Here is a 20478-nt window from a genome sequence, read left to right on the forward strand (position 1 = left end):
TGAGGCGTAGCGGGCCGTGGGGAGGCGGCGATGCACACGCGTGGTCTTTATGTTGCTTGTCGAATGTCAGAGGCAGCCGCAGGCGCGCCGCCCCCCACCCCCCCCACCCGAGTTCTCGGGGCTCAGCAGCCGCTCCCGGCTGGGCCCCGGCAGTGCCCGTGGTGTGGCGGGTGGCAGAGCCCTCTAGAGGGGCTGCGCTGATAATGATGAGGAAAACGTGGGAGAATAAAAGTCATTTGGGGTGGTGACGTTAAAGCGGATTGTGGAAGCAGTGGTGAGGGAGCTTCCCTTTTAACTACTGACATTCTTCCAGAAATCTAACGCTTGATTTCTTGGCACAACAAAACCGTTTTATGAGGCTTGTTGTATGAATGACTTTCAGGCAAATGCTGTCTGGGCTATTGTGTTTCCTTCCCAGTCCACTATCATACCAATTCTCTGTATGCCTCTTTTGATCTCCCCCACTCCTCTTGGGCGTGTTTTTCGATGTTACTAGAAGCGGGACATGCTAGGAGGTCACTATGCTTAAAGGTTACTTTCTTGGAGCCTTTCTTAGTTTAAAAACTTTCACTCAAATCTTGAACGCTAAAAGCAAACAAGAACAACATTTGGCAAAAGTTAAGGGAAAGTATTTATTTACCTACACAAACTATGCAGACTGAGGTGCTCCTTCCCTTCCCTCTGTGAAAAAGATGTGCCATCGTGTCCTCAGTTTCTCATTGTTTCTAAAGATTTTTCAGGAACCAGGACAGCAGCAGTGACGGAGCCCTTTGCAGTTCCTGCTTGCAGTGGCTTCCAGTCTACCTTTTCCTGTGTGCTCCAGGTAAACCTTCCTTGGCCTTTGTTTGTGAGCAAAGGCTGTCTCTGTCCTGAAAATGCTTATTACATATGTCCTTTAGCTCTGATGCATTGGTCTGTGGAAGAACTGGGACTGCCATTAGGGGAAGGGTTTATAAAACCAAGCACAACCTGTCTTTTCTACACAGAAATCTTTATAGAATATATATTGTGTTTAACAAAGATATACCAGTGCCTGTCCTTTGAATTCAAGCATGCACCAAGCCCTCCCTTTGCTAGAATTAAGTGTCTTTAATGCTGGGTTTCCAGTCACATTTTCAGATTTTTCAGCTCTTTCTTTGTTCCATATGTGCTTCTATATCCTGTCCTTCCCGAAATGGATGCTGCAAGCTTTTCTTATGCTACCATTAGGAAGAACATCTCAGCTTGGAACTCCTTGGCTCTTTTCAGCTCCCTTTCTTTTCACTGGTGACATGGCATTGCTGAGGGGTAGTAAGGGGCTGTACCCCAGGAGATGGTTAGATCAGCAAGCAAGTGGAGACAGCCCTGGCTACTCTCTCATCATTGGTCTTTTGTGGGGGCAGAGGGGAAAGTGACATCTGGTAATGCATACCTGCTTTCACTTGTTCTGTTTGGTGAATTTCTTTGCCTTTTGTCTCTAGTAAGGGATGGTTTTCCCCAAAGTTTACATTTCTATCATCCCTAAATCCCTAGCCTTTCATATTAACTGATGCCTTCTGAGAACTTTGGAAAGAATTTCATTTCAACATAAAAGCTGAAGAATTACAGGTTGTGTATCCAGCCCTGCATGCAATCAAATTTAAGATTGTGCGCTGACATAGACAACTTTGAGGTGTCCCCCACATCTAAAAGAGATTATAAACTGAGTCCCAGCACAACCAGATCTGATCATGACTTTTCTGCAGTTCTTCCCAAGCTAGCAAGTTCATTGCAAATCATTGAGAAATGATGCAAATATAGTTAATTCTACAACTTATTGGTTGAAAATTCACGTTGTTCTGTTGACCAACATGCAGCTAATAAAAGTATACAACATTTATCCTAGTGGTGATCTTTAGAAGCAATGGGGAGGGGTGTGTGGGGGGCAACATACTCAAACAGTTAAGAACACAAGTACTTTTACTGGTGGCGTAGCCTCACTGAAATAAAGCACACTAAAATGGGCATGTTCCAGCATGATCCAGTTGATAGCTTTTGTAACATTATTGTATTTTTCCTCTCTGTTCACTTAGTATACCGTATAAAGTACAGACCTGACTTTTATTGAGTTGGCATAGAAATTGGCAGTGCAACTAAAAAGGGCTGCAGCTAAAATACACTCTGTATTTTATTGCTAGAAAGTTTATTACAAGAAAACAGACAAAACCAAGAATTTTCTAGAATGCGGAAGGTAGATATTCTGAGCAAACTGCCTGCCACATTCTTTACTGGTATAACTTGAGGGAGCATTTTGCTTAGGGGGAAAGGCAAAGTTAGTCCTTTTTCCTATGGAATGAAACTGTTGCAGACGGTGAAGTGTTACAGGGAGAGACTGCATTTTGAAAGTTAAGGTATTCAGGGTTAAAGACTCCTACTTTAAAATGATTCAGGAGTTAGTACAGATACTTATGCACCTTTTACCACTGCTTCTTTTTCCTTACAACCATGGATTAAGCAAAAGTACTGACTAAAGCAAAATACACTAATCATGTTAATGCACAGTATCCATATGTTGTTACAAAGCCGTGCAACCATCAGTTTTAGAAGTCACAGTTGAGGTGTACCTTAATGGGAGGGCATGGGTGGATCTCAAAAGGGCAAGTGTTGAAGTACATTAGAAAAGGATACATATCTATATATATATATATATATGTGATTGTGCAAGAGTATCCAAGTCCATACAAAAACTTTAGACTGAGAAAGAATAATCTCATAAGCATAATAATACTGATCAAATGTAATTTGGCAAGTAAATATCAAATAATGCGTTAATAATACATTAATTAAGATATTATCAAATTGTTAGCAGCTTAATATCATAGGCATCCTTTTCTAGACATAGTAAATGCATTTATCTTAAAATCAATTATCTATGTGTCTAATAATTAATCTCTTCAACTTTGATGTATTATTGAAGTAGAGATGTGATTATTCAGATACTATGATAGAAGACACATTGCAAAGTAGAAGTAAAACCAGTCTTAACAACACTTTCAAAAGTTCTGATGTTAGAGGGGTTTGCAGGGCTTCAGGGAAGTTATACTTGATCACAGTTCATTGCAGGTTCAGACCTAAAATCAGCTAAGATGTGGATTTTGGTATGGAGAGGTTGTAAATTTTGCCAGTTTGAAGACAATACAATCAGAACATGAGTTGGTCGGGTAAGCGTTTGAGCCTTGAGGAGAGCAAATGGGTTTTTAGATATATTCTGAGTAATATTCATCACTACATTGTTGGTCATTGAGATGAGCTAAACAGAGGAAAGGAAGACTTGGAATAAAATGTGATTCTGCAAATGTTAATTTACCATCGTAACTTGAAATGAAGGGGCACTTTCATGGAGCATGTGAAATCAGAATGAGCGCACAAGTCTGGCTGAGGGTTTAAAGCACAGATAAGGATGCATGAAAGAAGAAATAGATGGGTAAAGATGAAATACATGGTCCATTAAGCACTTGTGCCGGTTAGGAATTTGCTTCTGGAAGGAGTAAGAAGGTCAGTGTAAAGAAGAAATCTGAGACACAAGAGGAGACATACAGAGACTGGCACACTACAGAGATGTATATAGCAGCAGTTGTAAATGTTTGAAGGACAAATATGTTTTCATTTACCTTACTAACGTTACTATGTAAAAATCTCAGTATATGGGAGAAGTTCAGGTAATGGGAATTATGGAGATATGTAATACAAGGGATCATTTAAACTGAAACCCAAACAAGAAAAGAACTTTCATACTTGCTGTGCCTAGAAAAGGAAAGAGCAGAATGTTACACAAATTTCTTGGTCTTTTTAATGTTCCAATTACAGAACAAAACAGTCTTGCTTTATTTAAATAGAAATGAGGTCAAAATATTCTGTTAAGGTTCAGGATTTGTTTGCAGTATTTAACCTGATTACCAAAAATACATGCTGGAAAGATGGGGGGTTGACTTTTTAAACAGATGAAATTTGTTAAGTCACTGTTCATGTGAACAATTTAAGTAAAGGAAAAGCACAAGCATTCATAGAAACATGCCTTTACTAGGTTAACCTGCTGCAAAGAGCAGTTGTACATGCTTTTTCATCATTTGTTAAATACCAGTGCTGATCTATTAACAAAACAGGTTTTTCTTAATTCATAGCAGCATTTACCCATCCGTTGTAACTCTGTTAGGCACATTGTGACTGGAATTACATCCAAAAGAAGGTCCTCCAAAGCTGTTGCATTCCAAGGAGAAATGCGTGTGAGACTAAAGAAGAACAAAGGAAAAGGAGAAACCTGATAGATGTAGCTCAAATATTATTCTAGAATACAGTACTGTAAGTATATTAGTTTGAGGCTTCAGCTGCTCAGTTTAGGTGATAGTCTTGCTTGCTCACCTGTTGGGTGTTGCATCCTCTGCAGTAGGTGAGAAAAAGCATGGAATATCTATTGTAGAGTAGCTATTCAGCATTAGCTTCTACGTTGGGATCTCTTTACAACTTTAAAAGTCTGTCCTTGAAAATCGTCTTGCTTAAAATGCAGGAAAAAGAAGAGTTCAGCAGAGAAGGAGGAGAGCGCACAGGGAAGATAATGCCAAATAGTTGGTGTGGAAGGTTTGGGTATTGGGGTTTTTTGTTTGTTTTGGGTGGGTTTTTTTGCTTTAAATTACATTTCCCTATATACACGATCCCCTATTCTACTGCAGAATGAAAAGTAAGTGTAGAATAGTTTCAGTCCAACAGGTATTGTTTCGTGCTTACTGTAACCTGAAGTAAAAGCATATGACAGCATTAGACCTATCCAGTTTGAACCCCAAAACTTGTAGGGCAGCACTGAACCCTAGGCAAAGAAGTGCACTTAGCTTGCATAAGTGGAAGTGAGATAATGCTTTGGAGCAAAGTAGTTTGTAGTTTAATTTAACAGACTGTTAAAGCCTGTAGCATTTCTATTCACCTATGCATATATGGTATTGAGCTGTTCTGACTAATTGGAATGTCTTGCACAGGATGAAGGGGTGAGGATATGACCATAACTGCCCACCTGGACTCTAGGGATGGTTGAAGTTGCTCCTGAATTGCTTCATCATACAGCACAGCGCTCAGTCAAACCAGCACTGATTTTGTTCTGCCTCAATGATAAGAGGGAGCTGCTTCATGATCACATAGCCCTCCACACAGTGGATGAACTGTCATCTTGACTGGTGTCCCAGTACTACAGATCCCCTCTGCCCCCTGTCAGCCAGAGCACCTGTGAACTCTGTGACAAAACAGCTGTTTTGCTTTACATAGATCAGTTTATGTGAGGAACCTGAACTACGAACAGTTCCTGTTTTCCTAATAAAAATCATCAGTTTGAGAGCTGGCTGCAGTAAAGCTGCAAACACCTTCATGGATACTCTAGTCAGAGTATAAATGTTATGGTCTGGCACCTCACGGATAGTTGGTGGGTGCAGGAAGCACAGAGCAGCCTGCAGCTCTCAAAAGTCATTTCCAGGACAGGTGATTTTCAAGCACCACTTTTAGCTCCAGATCTTGAGAACTGAACTGTACTTCAAAGGGCTACCCCCTGAGCTGCACAGCCTGATGTGACTGAATGAAGCAGCTTAATGTTTATAGTTTCTTTCTTCAGGTTTGTTATTATCCTTGGATAGAAGATATTGCCAGTCCACAGCCCTACTTCATACAGGTGCAAAGAAAGACGCGAAAATTTTAACAACTACTTTGTATAATTTCCTAAGAGAAACTGTTTATTCTTTTTTGTCATACTTGAGATTTGATATTCTATTGAGAAACATCATTTGGAAATTAGCACCTGGGCTTTCTGTGCCAACACTTACTTCTTTTGGCAATTTCTCTCTGAGCAGGTACAATATTTGTGCGGCAGGAGACCACAGATGATTGAAAAATGGCCCTGTAGCAGGTCTGATTCAATAAAAGTAAGGTTTGATATAGATCATGTTTGACTACTTGATAGATAGGTATGACTAGGAAATTTATTCATATCTTCACCACTGAAAGCATTCATTCTTAATTGTCTTATATTTCAGAATGTTGGAGGCATCAGAAGCTAAGAATTTTTTTCCTTGTGACTCATGGGAACTAAAATAAGTATCCTGATATTGATTGAGACTTTAAAAATCTTCACACCCACAGTTTATCAATCTTCATCTTTTATTTTCTGCTCAGCAGATACAAACCAAAGATAGCAACTGATCAATCACATATGATTCAGCAGATTGGTGCAGTTGTCCTTGAATTTGGTCATTTTTTTAATCTAAAGGCATTAATTTCTTTAGAATATCCTTGATATTCTGCTTCCTCCAGCCCATTGCCTCATTTCCCTTGTTCTGGGTGCATCTTTCTACCAGGCAGATTTTTCATGTCTCAACCATGTCTTTATTCCTGTTAATATGCCATTTAGTGGAAGAATTGTCAGAAATTAGTCCTTCTTCTCTTTGTTAGACTTCAGATGATTGCTCTTACAGCTGTGTGAGCTGATTACCTGCATAGCTGCAATTTTGTTTCATGCTTTTACAAGAGGTAAGTACATTGCTTTGTGTGGTGCTGAGTCCCCAAGGCCTCTGATATATCTGTATCTAGTTCCTATACGTCTTTGGACCAGTTGGGTACAATGGCAAAATTCCCTCCTGTACATCAGGTGAGGTCTTAACCTGACCATTGAAGACAAGAGCTAATAGTGTTCAGCACAGGTAAGCAACAGGCCCAATGATGAAGGATGAAGATGAAGGATGACCTTCACCAAAAGAATCTGTTATGGGGTTGAAAAAGATAATAGATGCCTGTTCAAATTATCCTGACTTGTGAAAACAATGAGCAGTCTTTCTGTTCAAAACTTCACCAATGACTCAGTCAGTTCCTATTTTGTCAAAGATGTTTACGCAGAACAATACCTGATGGTGCAGTGTCACTTTTTTTGTTTCTTTTCCAAATGATGCTGAATCATTATAGCAGACAGGATATCTACAAAATCAGCACATCATTTGAAATTCATATTCCCTTCAAAATCTGCCAGTAGCGTTGCTTTTTCTTATGGTATCAGTTTTTCCAGGTATAGTGGCTAAGATTTCACAGGAGCAAAGTGGAAACAAATTTGTTGCTTGTATGTCATCATCACGTTTCAGTTACTCAAAACATTTTGATAAGTAGGAATTTTACAGAATACAAGCAACAGAAAATATGCCTTTTGAGTAATTCAGTGGTCAAAACTATGATGTTCTAGACTTTGTGGGGGTTGTATTCATAATGCAGTTTTTAGAGCTTAATACAAATTCCTAGATGATGCTAACAACACTATTAAAAGATGCTGGAACTCTGAAATTTAGAACAAGGTCACTGGCAGCCTCTAATGAGACCATCTTCTTAATACAAGGCTAATTATTTCTTAATGGAACAGTCTGTGATAATAATCACCATGCTTTTATATTGAAAAGAAAGAGAGCATGCAGGAGTTGAAATAATATTTAGCAGCTCAGCAATGTCACAGAAACAAAAGCAGCTAATTTAGATATGTTTGTTGATTTCCTGTCCACTAGATAATAGCAAACATTTTTGTATGCTATTTTATGTCATTCATTATTTAAATAGCCTGATGTTATTGTTGTTGGCATGCTGTACAAGTGGAACTCAAGAGAAAGTGCTTGATTTTTTCTTGATCTTAAAAAATATATAGATTGGAGGAAACTGGAAGAAACAGTTTAATGGTAGATGATACTTCCACAAACAACTTCTCTTTTGACAAAGCAGCTGAGGTCTGATATTCTTTCTGCAGTCTAGGAATCAAAATTAATTTCAGTTTAAAGCAAGAGTAAGAATGGGCTCTGGTGCCTGGTAATTGCTAGCTCCACCATATTTTAAATTTCTGTAGTTCTGTCTAAACTCATAGGCCTGGGTACCATTCCTAAAAGTCTCTGCATTTCATCAAGCCTATGTGCCAAATCATTGCTACACAGAGTATACACTTTTATTAAGGGTAAAGAGCCCTAAAGTACAAATAAAATCTGTGTTAGTTAGAAAACGGATGGTGTTATTTTTTTTCCCAGGATCTGTCTGGGATTTATGTCTGATAAATCTTTCTGATAACAGGTTTCTTATTTTTAACTTTTAGTCAATAACTTAGGTGTGTTGAACAAAGATAATAATTGCTGAATTGCACTGCAACTTTAACTTTCATATTCTTCACCAAGCAATTCAAATGAAGGTAGAGACAGGAATTAATTAACCAAATACTTAATATCATGGGCCCACTATCCTTACCTGGTAATAAACTTTAATTTATAGAGCTAAAATTAAGATGGGGAAGCAAAGTTTTGCATTGCCAAAGATCTAGAAATTGTTGCTGCTACTTGGTAATTTGAAACAAAACTCCAGGAATTAATTTATTGGCTTTTTACTTTAGAGAAGTCTTATTTCAAGTGAGCTAACTGCTCCTTTGTTGACTTACATTTTCAATTGTATTACATTGTTTGCATTACACTAAAACAGTTTGGACTATAATAGGAAAAAAAAAATCTTTTGGGAGCCTCAGGGAAGTTATATCTGTGCTCATGAGGTTTCTCAAAAAGCGAAACACTTAAAAAAGCATATTAAGTAGTGACAGCTTAAAGAAAAAAGTCTGACATTATACAGTGAAATATCTCAGTCAAGAAGTAAGACGTACATGCTTCTGTTAAACATTGACTTTGCTTTTGAAACAAATAAGCTGTTCCAGGAAGCGTGTTAATTTGACAAGCTTCTAGGAATGCAATAAAAGTATATTTTGAACTATATTGAGATTTTCATACTTCAAATACTTTGTTACTATGTCTTTTGGATCTCTGTACACAAGACATAATATTTATGCAGTGTGTGACGATGTACCTAGTCCTAACTTGCCGGGCATTGAATCTATCATCTAAAATGCACTTATGCCTCATTATTTACTTTCTAAATCACCTGCTGCATGTATTTAGCAGATGAATCTGCAAGTCATGGGGCTATGCATGCCAGTCGTTATTCAAATGAATGGTACTCTGCAAAATAATGGTAGGTCTATTTTTCCCTTTAAAATCTACTCAGATTGACATTTTCTGGTATTAGTGATAAAATATGGGTATACTCCTTTGTCCCCACAATTTAATACAGTTTAGGTGTGATAGCTTATGGGTGTTAGGTATGTGACAGAGGTAGATTCTTCTCCTGTTTACACATCACTAAGACTATCTATGAAATCACTTGTCACTGCCATGAAAATTTGTTGAAGGAAACAGTGTTGAGCTGGTATTTCTTAGGCATATTTGCAGAATGATGGGATTATAAAATGTGAGCAATGGCCTACCTTTTCTAAATTAATGACATGTGGAAGAAGTAACTGGGTATTCCAGAGCTGGTTTGTAATATAACTGTTGTACTATAAATTGAAATAAAATTGTGTATAAGACCTTGTTACAAAAATGTAGTGCCTCTTTCATTGCCTTCTAATACTTTTGTGTAAATATAAACTTTCACAAGGAGGAATGTAAAGTCACTTATTTGACTTCAGCTTTGCTTTAATGTGGCCTCAACCACCTGGAAGGCAGGACCTTAGACTGTAACAGCAAAATCCTGCATTCTGGGCAAAAGACAGGTTTTTAAGCCCTGTTGTGAACTCTACCATGGTTCAAGTGCAGTAGTCTTCTTAAACCTCGAAATATTTGATAACAGCCATGCTCAGCCTTTCTGAAGAATGGGCCAAGGGGTCTCCTTGGAACAAGCCAATTGCTATAATTATCTCTGTCAGTCTTGACCTAATACAAGTGCATGTGCTTGTTGCATATGCCTAGTTGGGTGTCCATCTTGTTGTGGATCTTTGGGAAGGAGGTGGCTACGAATAGTCTGCAAGCTGCTAGAGCAAGTCATCAGCTATATCAGCTGCTTAATGATGACAGCAGTTTTGGGAAAGAGGGCAGCAGGGAGTGAGTCACAGGCTTAATGAAGTGGTCTGTGTGGTCATCTTCCCCTTTGAGATACTTGAAATGAAAACAGTGATTGGTTGAACAAGTTAAGGTAAAGAGAAATCCTCTCTGAAACCACTACCCCAACCACTAGTTGTTATCTATGTCTTTGGCACTAATTTTGAAAATTCTTAATCTTCTAAAAGTTGCAAGTGGCCAGTACGGTATTGCCCATAATGACAATGCTGTTATCAGCGCTAGTGTTGTGGGTCAGGTGGAGAACAGGTATGGCAGAGGAGTGATGAAGGGGAAAGTTCACCCTTAGGAAGATGCAGTGAAGAGGAGGCTGTAATTCTGGGAGTGGAAACATGAGGCTGAGCCCTATGCACGAGTTGCTGGGGCAGGTCTCCTTCAGTAGCCTTCACTGGAGATGGTACCCAGCCAGCGTGAGCACAACTGTATAATAACGCTTCATTTCCCTCGTGCGCTATAGCACCTCCCCCCCCCTCCTTATCTTCTCTTCCTCCATGTACCCTAAGGCTCAGCAGCTGGCTGCTATGGCCTTGCACAGTCAGAAGCCCTCCTTCCCGTGGGAACGGCTGTGCTGCATGGAGCACCACCACGCCGAGACCCCGAGGCAGCTGCTGCGCGACGTTGCTCCCAACCCAATAGCAATACAATTGCATTGGTGTGGCATTCACCTCCCCTAGTTCCTCTGAGGCGAGCTCTTCGTAATTATCTCTCCGTAATTATTTCCTTCTCTGGTGTGGCAGTAGGGAGGCACACGCTGCCCCAACCACCACAGGAGGAGTTACGCGTTCCCTTCTGCCACCGTATGCCTGGCACTTGTGGAAAGTCCAGAGCAACAGTGAGAGGGAGGGAGGGCAGGAAAGGACCCAAAGGTGTGTTCCTTCAACACCTCCTGCCTGACACTTGAGCCCTGGTTTGATGATGGTCAAGTGTCACAGGGGACTAAGTTACAGGGTGAATCAAGCTCTATATTTAGGAAGAACAACTGGAAGCTATGACAGGAATGCCCTTTTACACTTCGCTTCTCAGCTGAGTCCCACTCCAGCCTGGAGCAGCTCTCAGTGCCGTCCAGGCTGAAAGCATTGGAGCTATTTCAGACACATTAAAAGGATCGCAGTCAATACCTCAGCTGGTGGAAGAAGGTACCTCTTTCAGCATCGAAAGGAGGTGCACATACTCACTTGACGGTTTGGAGCTTTTCTTATATAAGTAAATAAGTAAGCTAATCTTGAAGGGGTCAGTTAAAAACTTGAAAGACCCTTATGAAAACTGTTTAATGCAAGGTGACTACGATAGTTGTGGGTTTATGCTTATTTTAATGTCTCATACAGCGTATCAGCATATTCAGAACAGATTGTTATAATTATCGCTTCGTAGTCTGTGGAGATCTTTAAAGATTTAATACAGAAAGTCAGTTAAATACCTAGTGACTCATAAGAAGTGTAACTGTATTAGCTCGAGTGCTGTAGTACATAGGCATGCTGATTGTTTTCTATACGTTTGTTATAGTCAGTGAAATATTACGTGGGGATTTTGATGGTAAGAGGTGTTCTTTCACTGTAAGCTTAGCAGGTAACTGTAGGGGAGGCAACCGCATTGCAGAAACCGTGATTGCATTTGCCTAGAGCATGTAGTAAGTTTCTGTGTGACAGGCTGGAAGCTGCAAATCAGGGGATTCTTGTCTTTCTTTGCACTAGCTGGGTCTCACAGTAGTGTAGTTCCTGTCAAAGCCTTTTAATAAGATAATACACTGCAGTTCTGTGTCCGAAATGCCCGTTGTGCTTGGTGCCGTGAGTGCAGCAGGGAGAAAGGGCAGCTTCCAGCTGGGGCAGGGGGAGGGCTTTTTCTCTTGTCCCTGTGCTACTGTACATCTCTTGTGCAGATTACAACAGATGGCATTATGATATTGTATTTAAAGCAAATTGAATAAGCCAGCTTATTATCTTGCTGCAGCCCTGTCAGAAATTATTTTTAGCAGAGGGACAGAAGACAGGTCCTTTGTTTTACAAAGTTTCTTTTCAAAACACTCATTTATTTCACTGTAGTAGTCCTGTATTTCACAAGTAGTCCCATTCATGAGTACTTTCGTGCGAAGCAAGGGGATTTGCAGGGGAAGTCTGGCATAAAACAACTCCAAACTGGACTAATGTTGCCGTTGCTTTCTAAGTTTGGCTCAGCATGCGTCCCATAGAAGGGAAAAGGTAAGGTGTGGGGAGGCCAAAAAGGTGCTGGGGAGCACAGGCTGCGTGCGCCTGCCTTTCTCTGGCTGCACGCAAATGAAATCCTGCTGTGGAAATGAGGGTGAAGAGGGATTTTTTTCAAGTTTGCAGAGCTGATTGGAATGCCAGAAGTAACTTAATACGAGTGCAGCACTCCTGACTGTCTCGCTGAGATGTGTGGCAAAAGAACCAAGGAATATGTAAAAATGATCTAATCACTTCAAGTAATAGATGTATCTGTAATCTGAGGCTTCTTTTCCTGTGGTTGATGGTCAGTGTTGCTCTGGAGGGAAACTCAGGGAAGGGAGGGAAGGGGAGAGAGCCAGAGAAGATTGTCTATTTTTACTCAGTAACGTGCTGTTGTCCTGATTTCCCTGGCAGTAATGAGGACAGCACGAACTGGTAGGAAAATCACCTCCTCCGAAAGCAGTCCTACACAATTGTATCATGCATCTGTCTTTAGGAACCAGTGTCTGATTGCAATCAATTTGAACGCAGACTTCTTGTGAACCCAGAGCACCTCACTGAGGAGCTCTATCGCTGCGCTTGTTTTAAAGTTGAGATTCAGTGTAAATCCTTACCCATTTAGCTCTAGGTGGCCCAAGAAGTATATATCGGTGGTTTTGCAATGCACTGGCATGCGAGATGGAGAAGTACATCAGCATGAATTTCTTTGTGACAGTGGTTAGAAAGTAGATCTGTTTTATGTTAATTTCCTGTGCTTTTGTTTCCATTTTTCATTCTGATTAGAAAGAGGAGAAGATGATAAGAAAAATTAATTAAACTTTCCTGTATTATGAATCCTATCTTTCCAATAAACTGGAGATTGTTTTGTATTCATCTTTGGAATACAACCACTCGTTCACAGCACAGTTATTTCTTGGCATAGTGAAGATTTTCAAAAAGGAAGGAGAGAGCGAGAGCTCAGTTAATCCTTTTGGCTTTTTGAAATCTGTGCAAATTTTGTCATCAACTTCAATGGCTGAGATTTCACTCCCCAAAGTGAATTCTGAAGTTTTTAAAACTACCTCTGGTTTTAAGATTGTAAATATAAATATACAACCACAATATAAAACTCACTGGAAGCCTTCTGGCTTAATTTTGCATGATGGTGGTGTGGGTTTTTTCTGATTTATTAATCAGTAGAACCAGTTTAAACCCAAAGCAGCCTATGAAGATGATGTCCTCCGAGTTAAGCCTGCGTTGGTTGGAAGCGCTCTTTACAGCTGAGAGTGCGATCAGAGGGAGACCTCTAATGGCAGGTCATTTTTACTGTAAGTTCTGCTCAGCATTCTACACAGATTTAAAGCGACATGAGAACATGCAAGTGCAAGTCTTCCACGAAGCTCCAGTGATACAATTTCAGGCTGATATTCCAAGCTGAAGCGAGACAACTCGTCTATACTTTTCTTTGGTACCGCCTCCATGTGACCGTTACACTCTTTGCAGTACCAAAACCTTTGACCCACTTTTGATTTCTCAGTATATTTCTACTATTCTCTTCTGCATCATTTATTACTTTTCTCAGTATTTTCCTTCTCATTTCAGGTTACATTTAGTAGCAAAAATATGCTGTAGATTGATTGTGATCAATGAGTTCTCTGGTGAAATAATTTCTCATCTTTTAGTATTACTATCTTTTTTTTTGGTTTATAATGGTTAAATAACCAGGCTTTGATGAAGGTCTAGGGCAGTTAAAATCTTAATTCTCAGTGAAAGAATAAAAGGCTGAGACGATGTTTCAATTAATCTGATAATAACATTTCTTGCCTTTTTTTTTTTTTTTTTTTTTTTTAACCTTTACAGAATCTTTTGATTTTGGTGTATTTCCTGTTGTTATTGCATATTAATACTGCATCAGTTCGTATTTCTCCACGTACATAAAACTACAGGGAAAACTCTGTCCTTTTTAATTTTATTTCTAAAGAAAATTGATTAATCTAATGCTCTATAACTTTGAGGAGCAGCTACTTTGTGCCCTCGATTGTCAAAGAGGACTTTAGAGTTTGACCATCTTGATCATTTTCAGTCTATAGGCATTAAGGTTTTGCAAGGATTTGTGAGTCAGAAAATGGTTATGTCTGCATTTACCAACGTTTTGTAGCAAGTTAGGCTTTATTTGAAAGAAGGTTTAAACTGAGAGTTCTAATAATTTCCTCATATATACTGTGACAGAGATAATCACACATTGTTTATCCACAAATGCTTCCCTTAATTCTTACTCATTTTATAATGCCGTGAAGGTTTGAGAGATTCCTTATCTCTATTCATTGTTATTTTTAATGTGAAAGAGATAGCTCCATTTGTGGCTATGAAACATTAATTGGAGAAGCTCAGGTGTTCTGTCTCCTTCTGGTATTCAGAAGGAATAACTAAGCAACTCTGAAACTGAGATGGAAACAGGAGCTGGGCAGATGAAATGGATGCCTGTCAAAAGGCAGCATGGGCTAAGTTCTAGCTTATCTCACTTAGCTATCAGAATGTCAGAGCTGGTAACACTTTCCCATTTTGCTTGCAGGGATAAGCCTCTGTCTTAAAAATGTCAAAACAACCAGCGTCACATGTCAAAGCCATTCAGGTAAGAGACAGTATTTACGTTTCTAATATAATAAAATAATAAATCTCAACCTCCAGTGCTTGGCAAACTGCACTTTTACTCAGACAAAACACCACAGAAGTGCTAACTGGAGATTATTCCTTGAAAGTGAAAAGCTTGGTAGACATGAAAGTACTGAAAAAGTTTGACCTGAAGAGTGTCTTATGATCTGGGCTGATAAAAAACTGGATCAGGTGGGATGGTTAATCTCTTGCTTGCATGGTCTTTCCAGTGTTAGGTTATGGCTGTTGGCGGATCAGCTAAGGAAAACACAGTGATGCATCTTTATAACTGATCAGTATTATGAGTAAAACTAATTCTTGCAACTGTTAGATTTCCCACAGGGTTAATATAATGCTGAAAGAATTATAGGTTAAAAAGAAGGGATAGGTATTTTGAAAATGTTCACGTGTGCATTCCTTCAGGAAAAAAACCCTACAACTTTGAATATTTGTTTAAGAAGCATTTTATTTAAAAGCCAAATGAGAAAAATGTTGATGTTTTAATTTAAGAAATTCTTCTGTGTCACATACCTCCTCAAATGGTATATGCTTATAAGGATGAAATTGGTTGTTACATACTTGTAAAAGAAACAGCTGGAGAATTATCCCAACATCATAATAAAGTTGCATCGCAAAGAATGTATTTAGCTCATGCTATCATTGATTCTTGTGAAAAGGTCAGAATACATCCTGAACTGCAGATTTTTTCAGATATTTCATATATTTTTTTAAAGTGCACTTGCAATGGAATTTTACCATGAGTTTAGGTTCCCTTGGGATTATGTAAGAAACACAAAATGGAATTTCTGAAGTCTGAGCTGTCCTCTGTTTCCTCAGGAAAATTCTAGCTCAATGGATTGGAGTGTCAAGAAGATTAATTTCCCAGTGGCTAGACAGCATACTGAAGTTGCAAGACACTGAAAAATGCTAATTCTCTTTATCATCATCAACTCTACTGCAACAGGCATATAAACTACTGCACTTCAGTTGAAATTAGCAGAAGTTTGGTATTGATGTCACTCTGTTCAGATTTTCGTCCCTTTTTTACAGTGACTATGGAAATGTTTGTATGATTAATGAAAAAAGGTAGATAATTTATAGGTCCAAATTATTGACATTTTACATTTAAGCTCCATAGACGCAAACAAACATTTTAAAGGAGTGAATTTGGTTTACTTTTTTCTGTAATGTAAAGAAGTAGTTATAGACTCCTTTTTATTTTTATGATGACTTTCCAACTTTTAGATGTAAAAATATTGTTCCAGTTTGTCCATTTTAAAAGTCCTGTAAGTTCAATATTTTAAGAAACTTTAATTTTTGCAAAGGTAATTTGATTCATGAGAAAAATTACAGCACAAACTTTAAATCTATTAAACTTTGTGTCAAAGGTTGCTCCAGCAGGAAGACTTGTGCTTGGATTGATACCTATTACACCTTGAGCACTCTAAGAATCATGACTCAAAACGTCACATTACTTTTATACGTTGTGATTCATATATTATAATCCCTTGCTATTATGTGCTATAATAGTAGGACAGGCATCACCTGGAGAATGTACACCATGCTGCAGCAATGGAAATTTAACGATACTTTACTAACTGAAGTATTTCATGGTACTCTTTGTCAGAAATGGCTTCTTTCTGACTGTACAAGATGTATGTTAAAATCACTTGCCAACAGCCACTAAATACAGATGTGGGAGACTTAAAGGTAGCGACTGGTTCCCAAGAGTAGTTCAGGGTGATAGAGGACCAAAGTACTGTTAATTCCTGATAACATTCATTGCTGGCTTCCTCCTCTCAGCGTGTAAAAGACTGTGTACAGCTCTTGCTGAAAATTATTCTACATACAAGCGCCACTCTTGGCTTTCCCCAGAGATAAAGGTGAAGGGTTTCCTATTATTATTATTATTTTTTCTGAATTTCATTCAGTTTTCTCTGCAGTTCCTTTATTATTTTTTTAAACTGAAATTGTTTATACTAAAGTGGCTTTACAGCTTATTCAGCCATCCTTCTGGAGAGCTAGGAATGGCTGTGATGCTGTGAAGAATTTATCCAGAAAAGTCCTCAACTCATACATGGATGCATGAGTTGTACCCTAATTGGGATGCCCTGTCTCTATTAAACAGAAAAAATAACACAAACAAATCTTTAAATACCAGTTAAATGGAGTCAAACTGCAATATATGTTGGATGCCATGCCTACAGTTATTTTTCCTTCGGTCTGTTCAGGAAGACCTTAGTAGAGTACATCAGTACGCATACTTACTCATTATGAAAACTGCAATGACATCCAAAACACAGTAGGCACTTTCCAAAACCAAAAGAAGATGCAAACCCAATAGTTTTAATAATTACTATGATTAAAAATAATAATTACACCTAGAAAGTCTGTGTAAAGTAATTATAGTCTGGGAGTTCAGGAGTTTGGAACAAAAAAATTCCTGTTTAACATTTTACTGGAGGGAGAGCAGGCAAGAAAGAGGTCAGTGAGACTCGTATCTCCACCCCAGCAGACAGGTGACAAGAGCCATGAAATGTGTTTTTAATACAAGATTGCAAACTTGTGCTGATAGCAGCACAGCAGAGTCCTTGCAGAGCTACACTGACTTATAGAATTTGGTCCACCCATTACACGGCTGCTTGTCTGCAGGAAGGGGCCAGTGGCGGATTAAGAGGGAGATTTACAGCTCAGGACTTTGGTGCCGCTGGTCAGGAGCTGTATGGAAATCAGTCATACTTTCCTTTCATAGTAGAAATAATTGAATGTGTGGTATGTGTTATCAGACCTAGACAACGTGAAGCTATGTCTTACAGGCTGCTCATTTTACCAAATTAATATTTCATGTCTGTGTACATCTTGTCCAAACTCTGATGTGAACATACTTACTGCAGATAAAATAGTACAAACTGCTCGTGTGACACAGATTACTGTGAAAATGCTCAAGTAGACCAAAGAGCAGTTTGTTTAATTAACAGTCTGGCACTTAATGGTTCATTTTTGTTTCCTGAACCATTTTTAGTCACAGTTGGTCTGTCATTCACAGTAGGAAACACAAGGGCTGGGCATCAGGCTTGCCACACTGTGCTGTGCCCTGGGTGGCTGTGGGAGGCTGGTGTCTGCGAGGGGCAGGGATGCCTGAGTTTAAAATGAGCACCAAGAGGAGAGATAACCCTTAATGTTTCAGATCTGCAAACCTGTATGACCACGCTAGCTGTAAAGTACAGAGAAGTTTCAAATCCCGAAAAAAAGAAGCTGTCTGAAAGTACCGGAGCCTGGCGGGGAAGATGCTTAAAGTTAAAAATAGCAGAGCTGTTTTTTTCCACCCATAAATGAAATAACAGGTTAAGTACCGTGAGGCTGAAAATGCCCTGTCTCCTGGGAACTTAGGAGGTGTAGATGAAAGGTTTTTCACTATATCTAAACTAATGCTCAGTGAAAAACCTTTATGAAATGAATGCCCGGTTGTCTATAAACTACATGGCCCTGTGGACATTTGCCAGCCCCACTGAAATGGCAACATCACCTTGGAAAAATAACATAATGGGAAACAGATAGGTAGTATACAGGGAAAGGTGCTTATTTCTTGGCAAAAGGATTCTTAATTTGCTCGACGTTTGATGACAGCTGTCAGAACAGTTGTTACTGAAAACAGTGGGCTGTTTTCCTGTGGTTGCCCAGCCTGGGGCACAATCTGCAAGACCGCGATTTGAGCAGGAGAATGGGATTATTCATCTTCATTTAATGCAAATCAGTCAGATGGTAAACTACAATAACACAGCTCGCTGTTGGAAGGTTCTCTGCTTCCACTCCATAACATTACCGATTCACCTTCTGGTTTTACCAGTGGGAGTCATGATATTTTGATGACATTTCCTAGGAGCACCTTCTCTTCTGAGATCACGAGATAAGAACAGGCATAAATTGTGCATTTAGTTGATCATGCCATTTGACTTTTAAAATAATCCAGCCATCGGGAAATGGATACATTTTAGCTGTTCTTCCCTAAGCAACATTTTCTGCATTTCTTTTCTCAAAAATCTTTACTTTTAAGGTATCCATTATCAGCCCCACGTGTGTTATAGCTACTGGCTTTCTGCCACAGATAAAAAGTCAGATTGATGCAGTCATGTGGGTATCATTCTGAGGGGAGTTTGCTAAAGCCAGGGGCTGGTGGTCTGTTCGATGTTGGAGCTGGCCCAGCTTGCTCCAACCCGCAAGCCCCCACTGCAGACTGGGCTGGGGCTGCTGGGCAAAACCGAGATGGGGCTGGAAGGTCAAAAAGCCCTTCCTGCCTTTTCCCACAAATTCTCTTGGCAACCCAGGGGCAGATTTCCAGGACTAAGGCGACACATTTGCAGTTTGTAGCACCCGTGGGCAAATTTTGTCTGTAAGATCACATTTGAAACACTCATGGCTCGAGTTGGCTCAGGGCAGGCTTTCCTTCCTAACTGCCTGGGATTAAACGTGATGAGAACTGGTGTCACTGGGGGAAGGACAGCAGCCTGGTGGTGTGGGGGTCATGGTAGAGTTTGGGTGATTTACATTTAAATGCTGATGCTGGCACTCACCTTGTTTGACCTTGATCGAATCAAAGCAGACGCAGATGTCTAAAGACACTTTGGTGTCTGGTACTCATTTGTTTAAAGTCCAGTGAAACCAGGGAGGCAAAAATGCAGAACTTCAAAAGCTTTCTAGGTAGCTTTGTTTTTTCACTTTCCATCTTTAAAACGGAGATGAAAGCACTTTTCTTTCCCACAGGAGTGCTGTGATGGATGATGCATACACTGAAGGCATAAGTGCTCAGAAACCACAATAATGTCTATACACTCGTTCTACCCCTTTTGAGTTTTGCCATTTACCAACTGTATGTTTATTTATCAGTCACTATTATATGCATCATAATTTCCTTCTCACAGGCTAATATTAACATCCCAATGGGAGCATTTCGACCTGGTGCAGGCCACCCTCATAAAAGAAAAGAACTTGCACCTGAAGAAGTGGAGGAGGTAAGAAAAAAACCAGGGGTTTGATTTTTTCCCCAGGAGAATCCCTGCCATTGATGGAAGAAAGCCTTTTAATCAATCTTACAGCACTGCGCACCACTGTGCATCACTTAGGTGCCACAGCTGAACATGCACTGATCATTCATGGAAATAAATGGCCACCTACTAAGCACTTCTGTCCTGGTTTCAGCTAGGACAGAGTTAATTTCTTCTTAGTAGCTGGTACTGTGTTTTGGATTTGGCTGGCAACAATGTTGATAATATACTGATGTTTTTAGTTGTTGCTAGGATATGTATATACTAAGTCAAGGACTTTTCAATTTCTTAGGCTGTGCCAGTGGGAGGGCTGGAGGGGCATGGGAGATTGCGAGGGGACGCTGCCAGGACAGGTGACCTGAACTGGCCAAAGGGACATTCCCTACCATGGGATGTTATGATGAGTATATAAACTGGGGGGGTTTGCTGGGAGCTGCTGCTCAGGGACTGGCTGGGCATCGGTCAGCGGGTGGTGAGCAACCGTATTGTGCATCACTTGAGAGAACTCTTGCCTTTGGATTTCATTCCTCTCCCCTTCTCCCTCCTTTTAATTATAACTGTTGTTATTATTATTATTATTTTTTTATTTCAATTATTAAGTTGTTCTTGCCTCAATCCTCAAGTTTTACTTTCCTTTATGATTCTCCTCCCCATGCCTCCAGGGCAGGCGGAGTAAGTGAG

General features: G+C 39.6%; 1 protein-coding gene and 1 long non-coding RNA gene across 9 annotated transcripts in view; both read left to right on the plus strand.

The window, feature by feature from the left end:
* The first annotated feature begins 36 nt into the window (after nt 1-36).
* LOC308059755 lies at nt 37-4110 on the plus strand. Its single transcript, XR_013926388.1, has 2 exons — nt 37-274; nt 732-4110. It is a non-coding gene; the product is annotated as an uncharacterized lncRNA (long non-coding RNA).
* Nucleotides 4111-4506: 396 nt separating this feature from the next.
* The window catches only part of SMPX (small muscle protein X-linked), a 50631-nt gene continuing 34659 nt past the window's right edge, over nt 4507-20478 (plus strand). For 3 of the 8 annotated variants that reach the window (XM_080377594.1, XM_080377596.1, XM_080377595.1), the window contains exons 1-3: nt 4507-11147; nt 14676-14735; nt 19675-19764. In XM_080377594.1, the coding sequence (XP_080233720.1) occupies nt 14697-14735; nt 19675-19764 (129 nt within the window). In that variant the 5' untranslated portion in view covers nt 4507-11147; nt 14676-14696. Of the gene's footprint in view, nt 11148-11184; nt 12140-14675; nt 14736-19674; nt 19765-20478 lie in introns of those variants that run through there. The other 5 variants (XM_080377597.1, XM_080377598.1, XM_080377599.1 and 2 more) reach the window with 5 other exon arrangements.

This window comes from Falco punctatus (assembly GCF_963210335.1).
Source record: "Falco punctatus genome assembly, chromosome: 2".
NCBI classification, from domain to species: Eukaryota; Metazoa; Chordata; class Aves; order Falconiformes; family Falconidae; genus Falco; species Falco punctatus.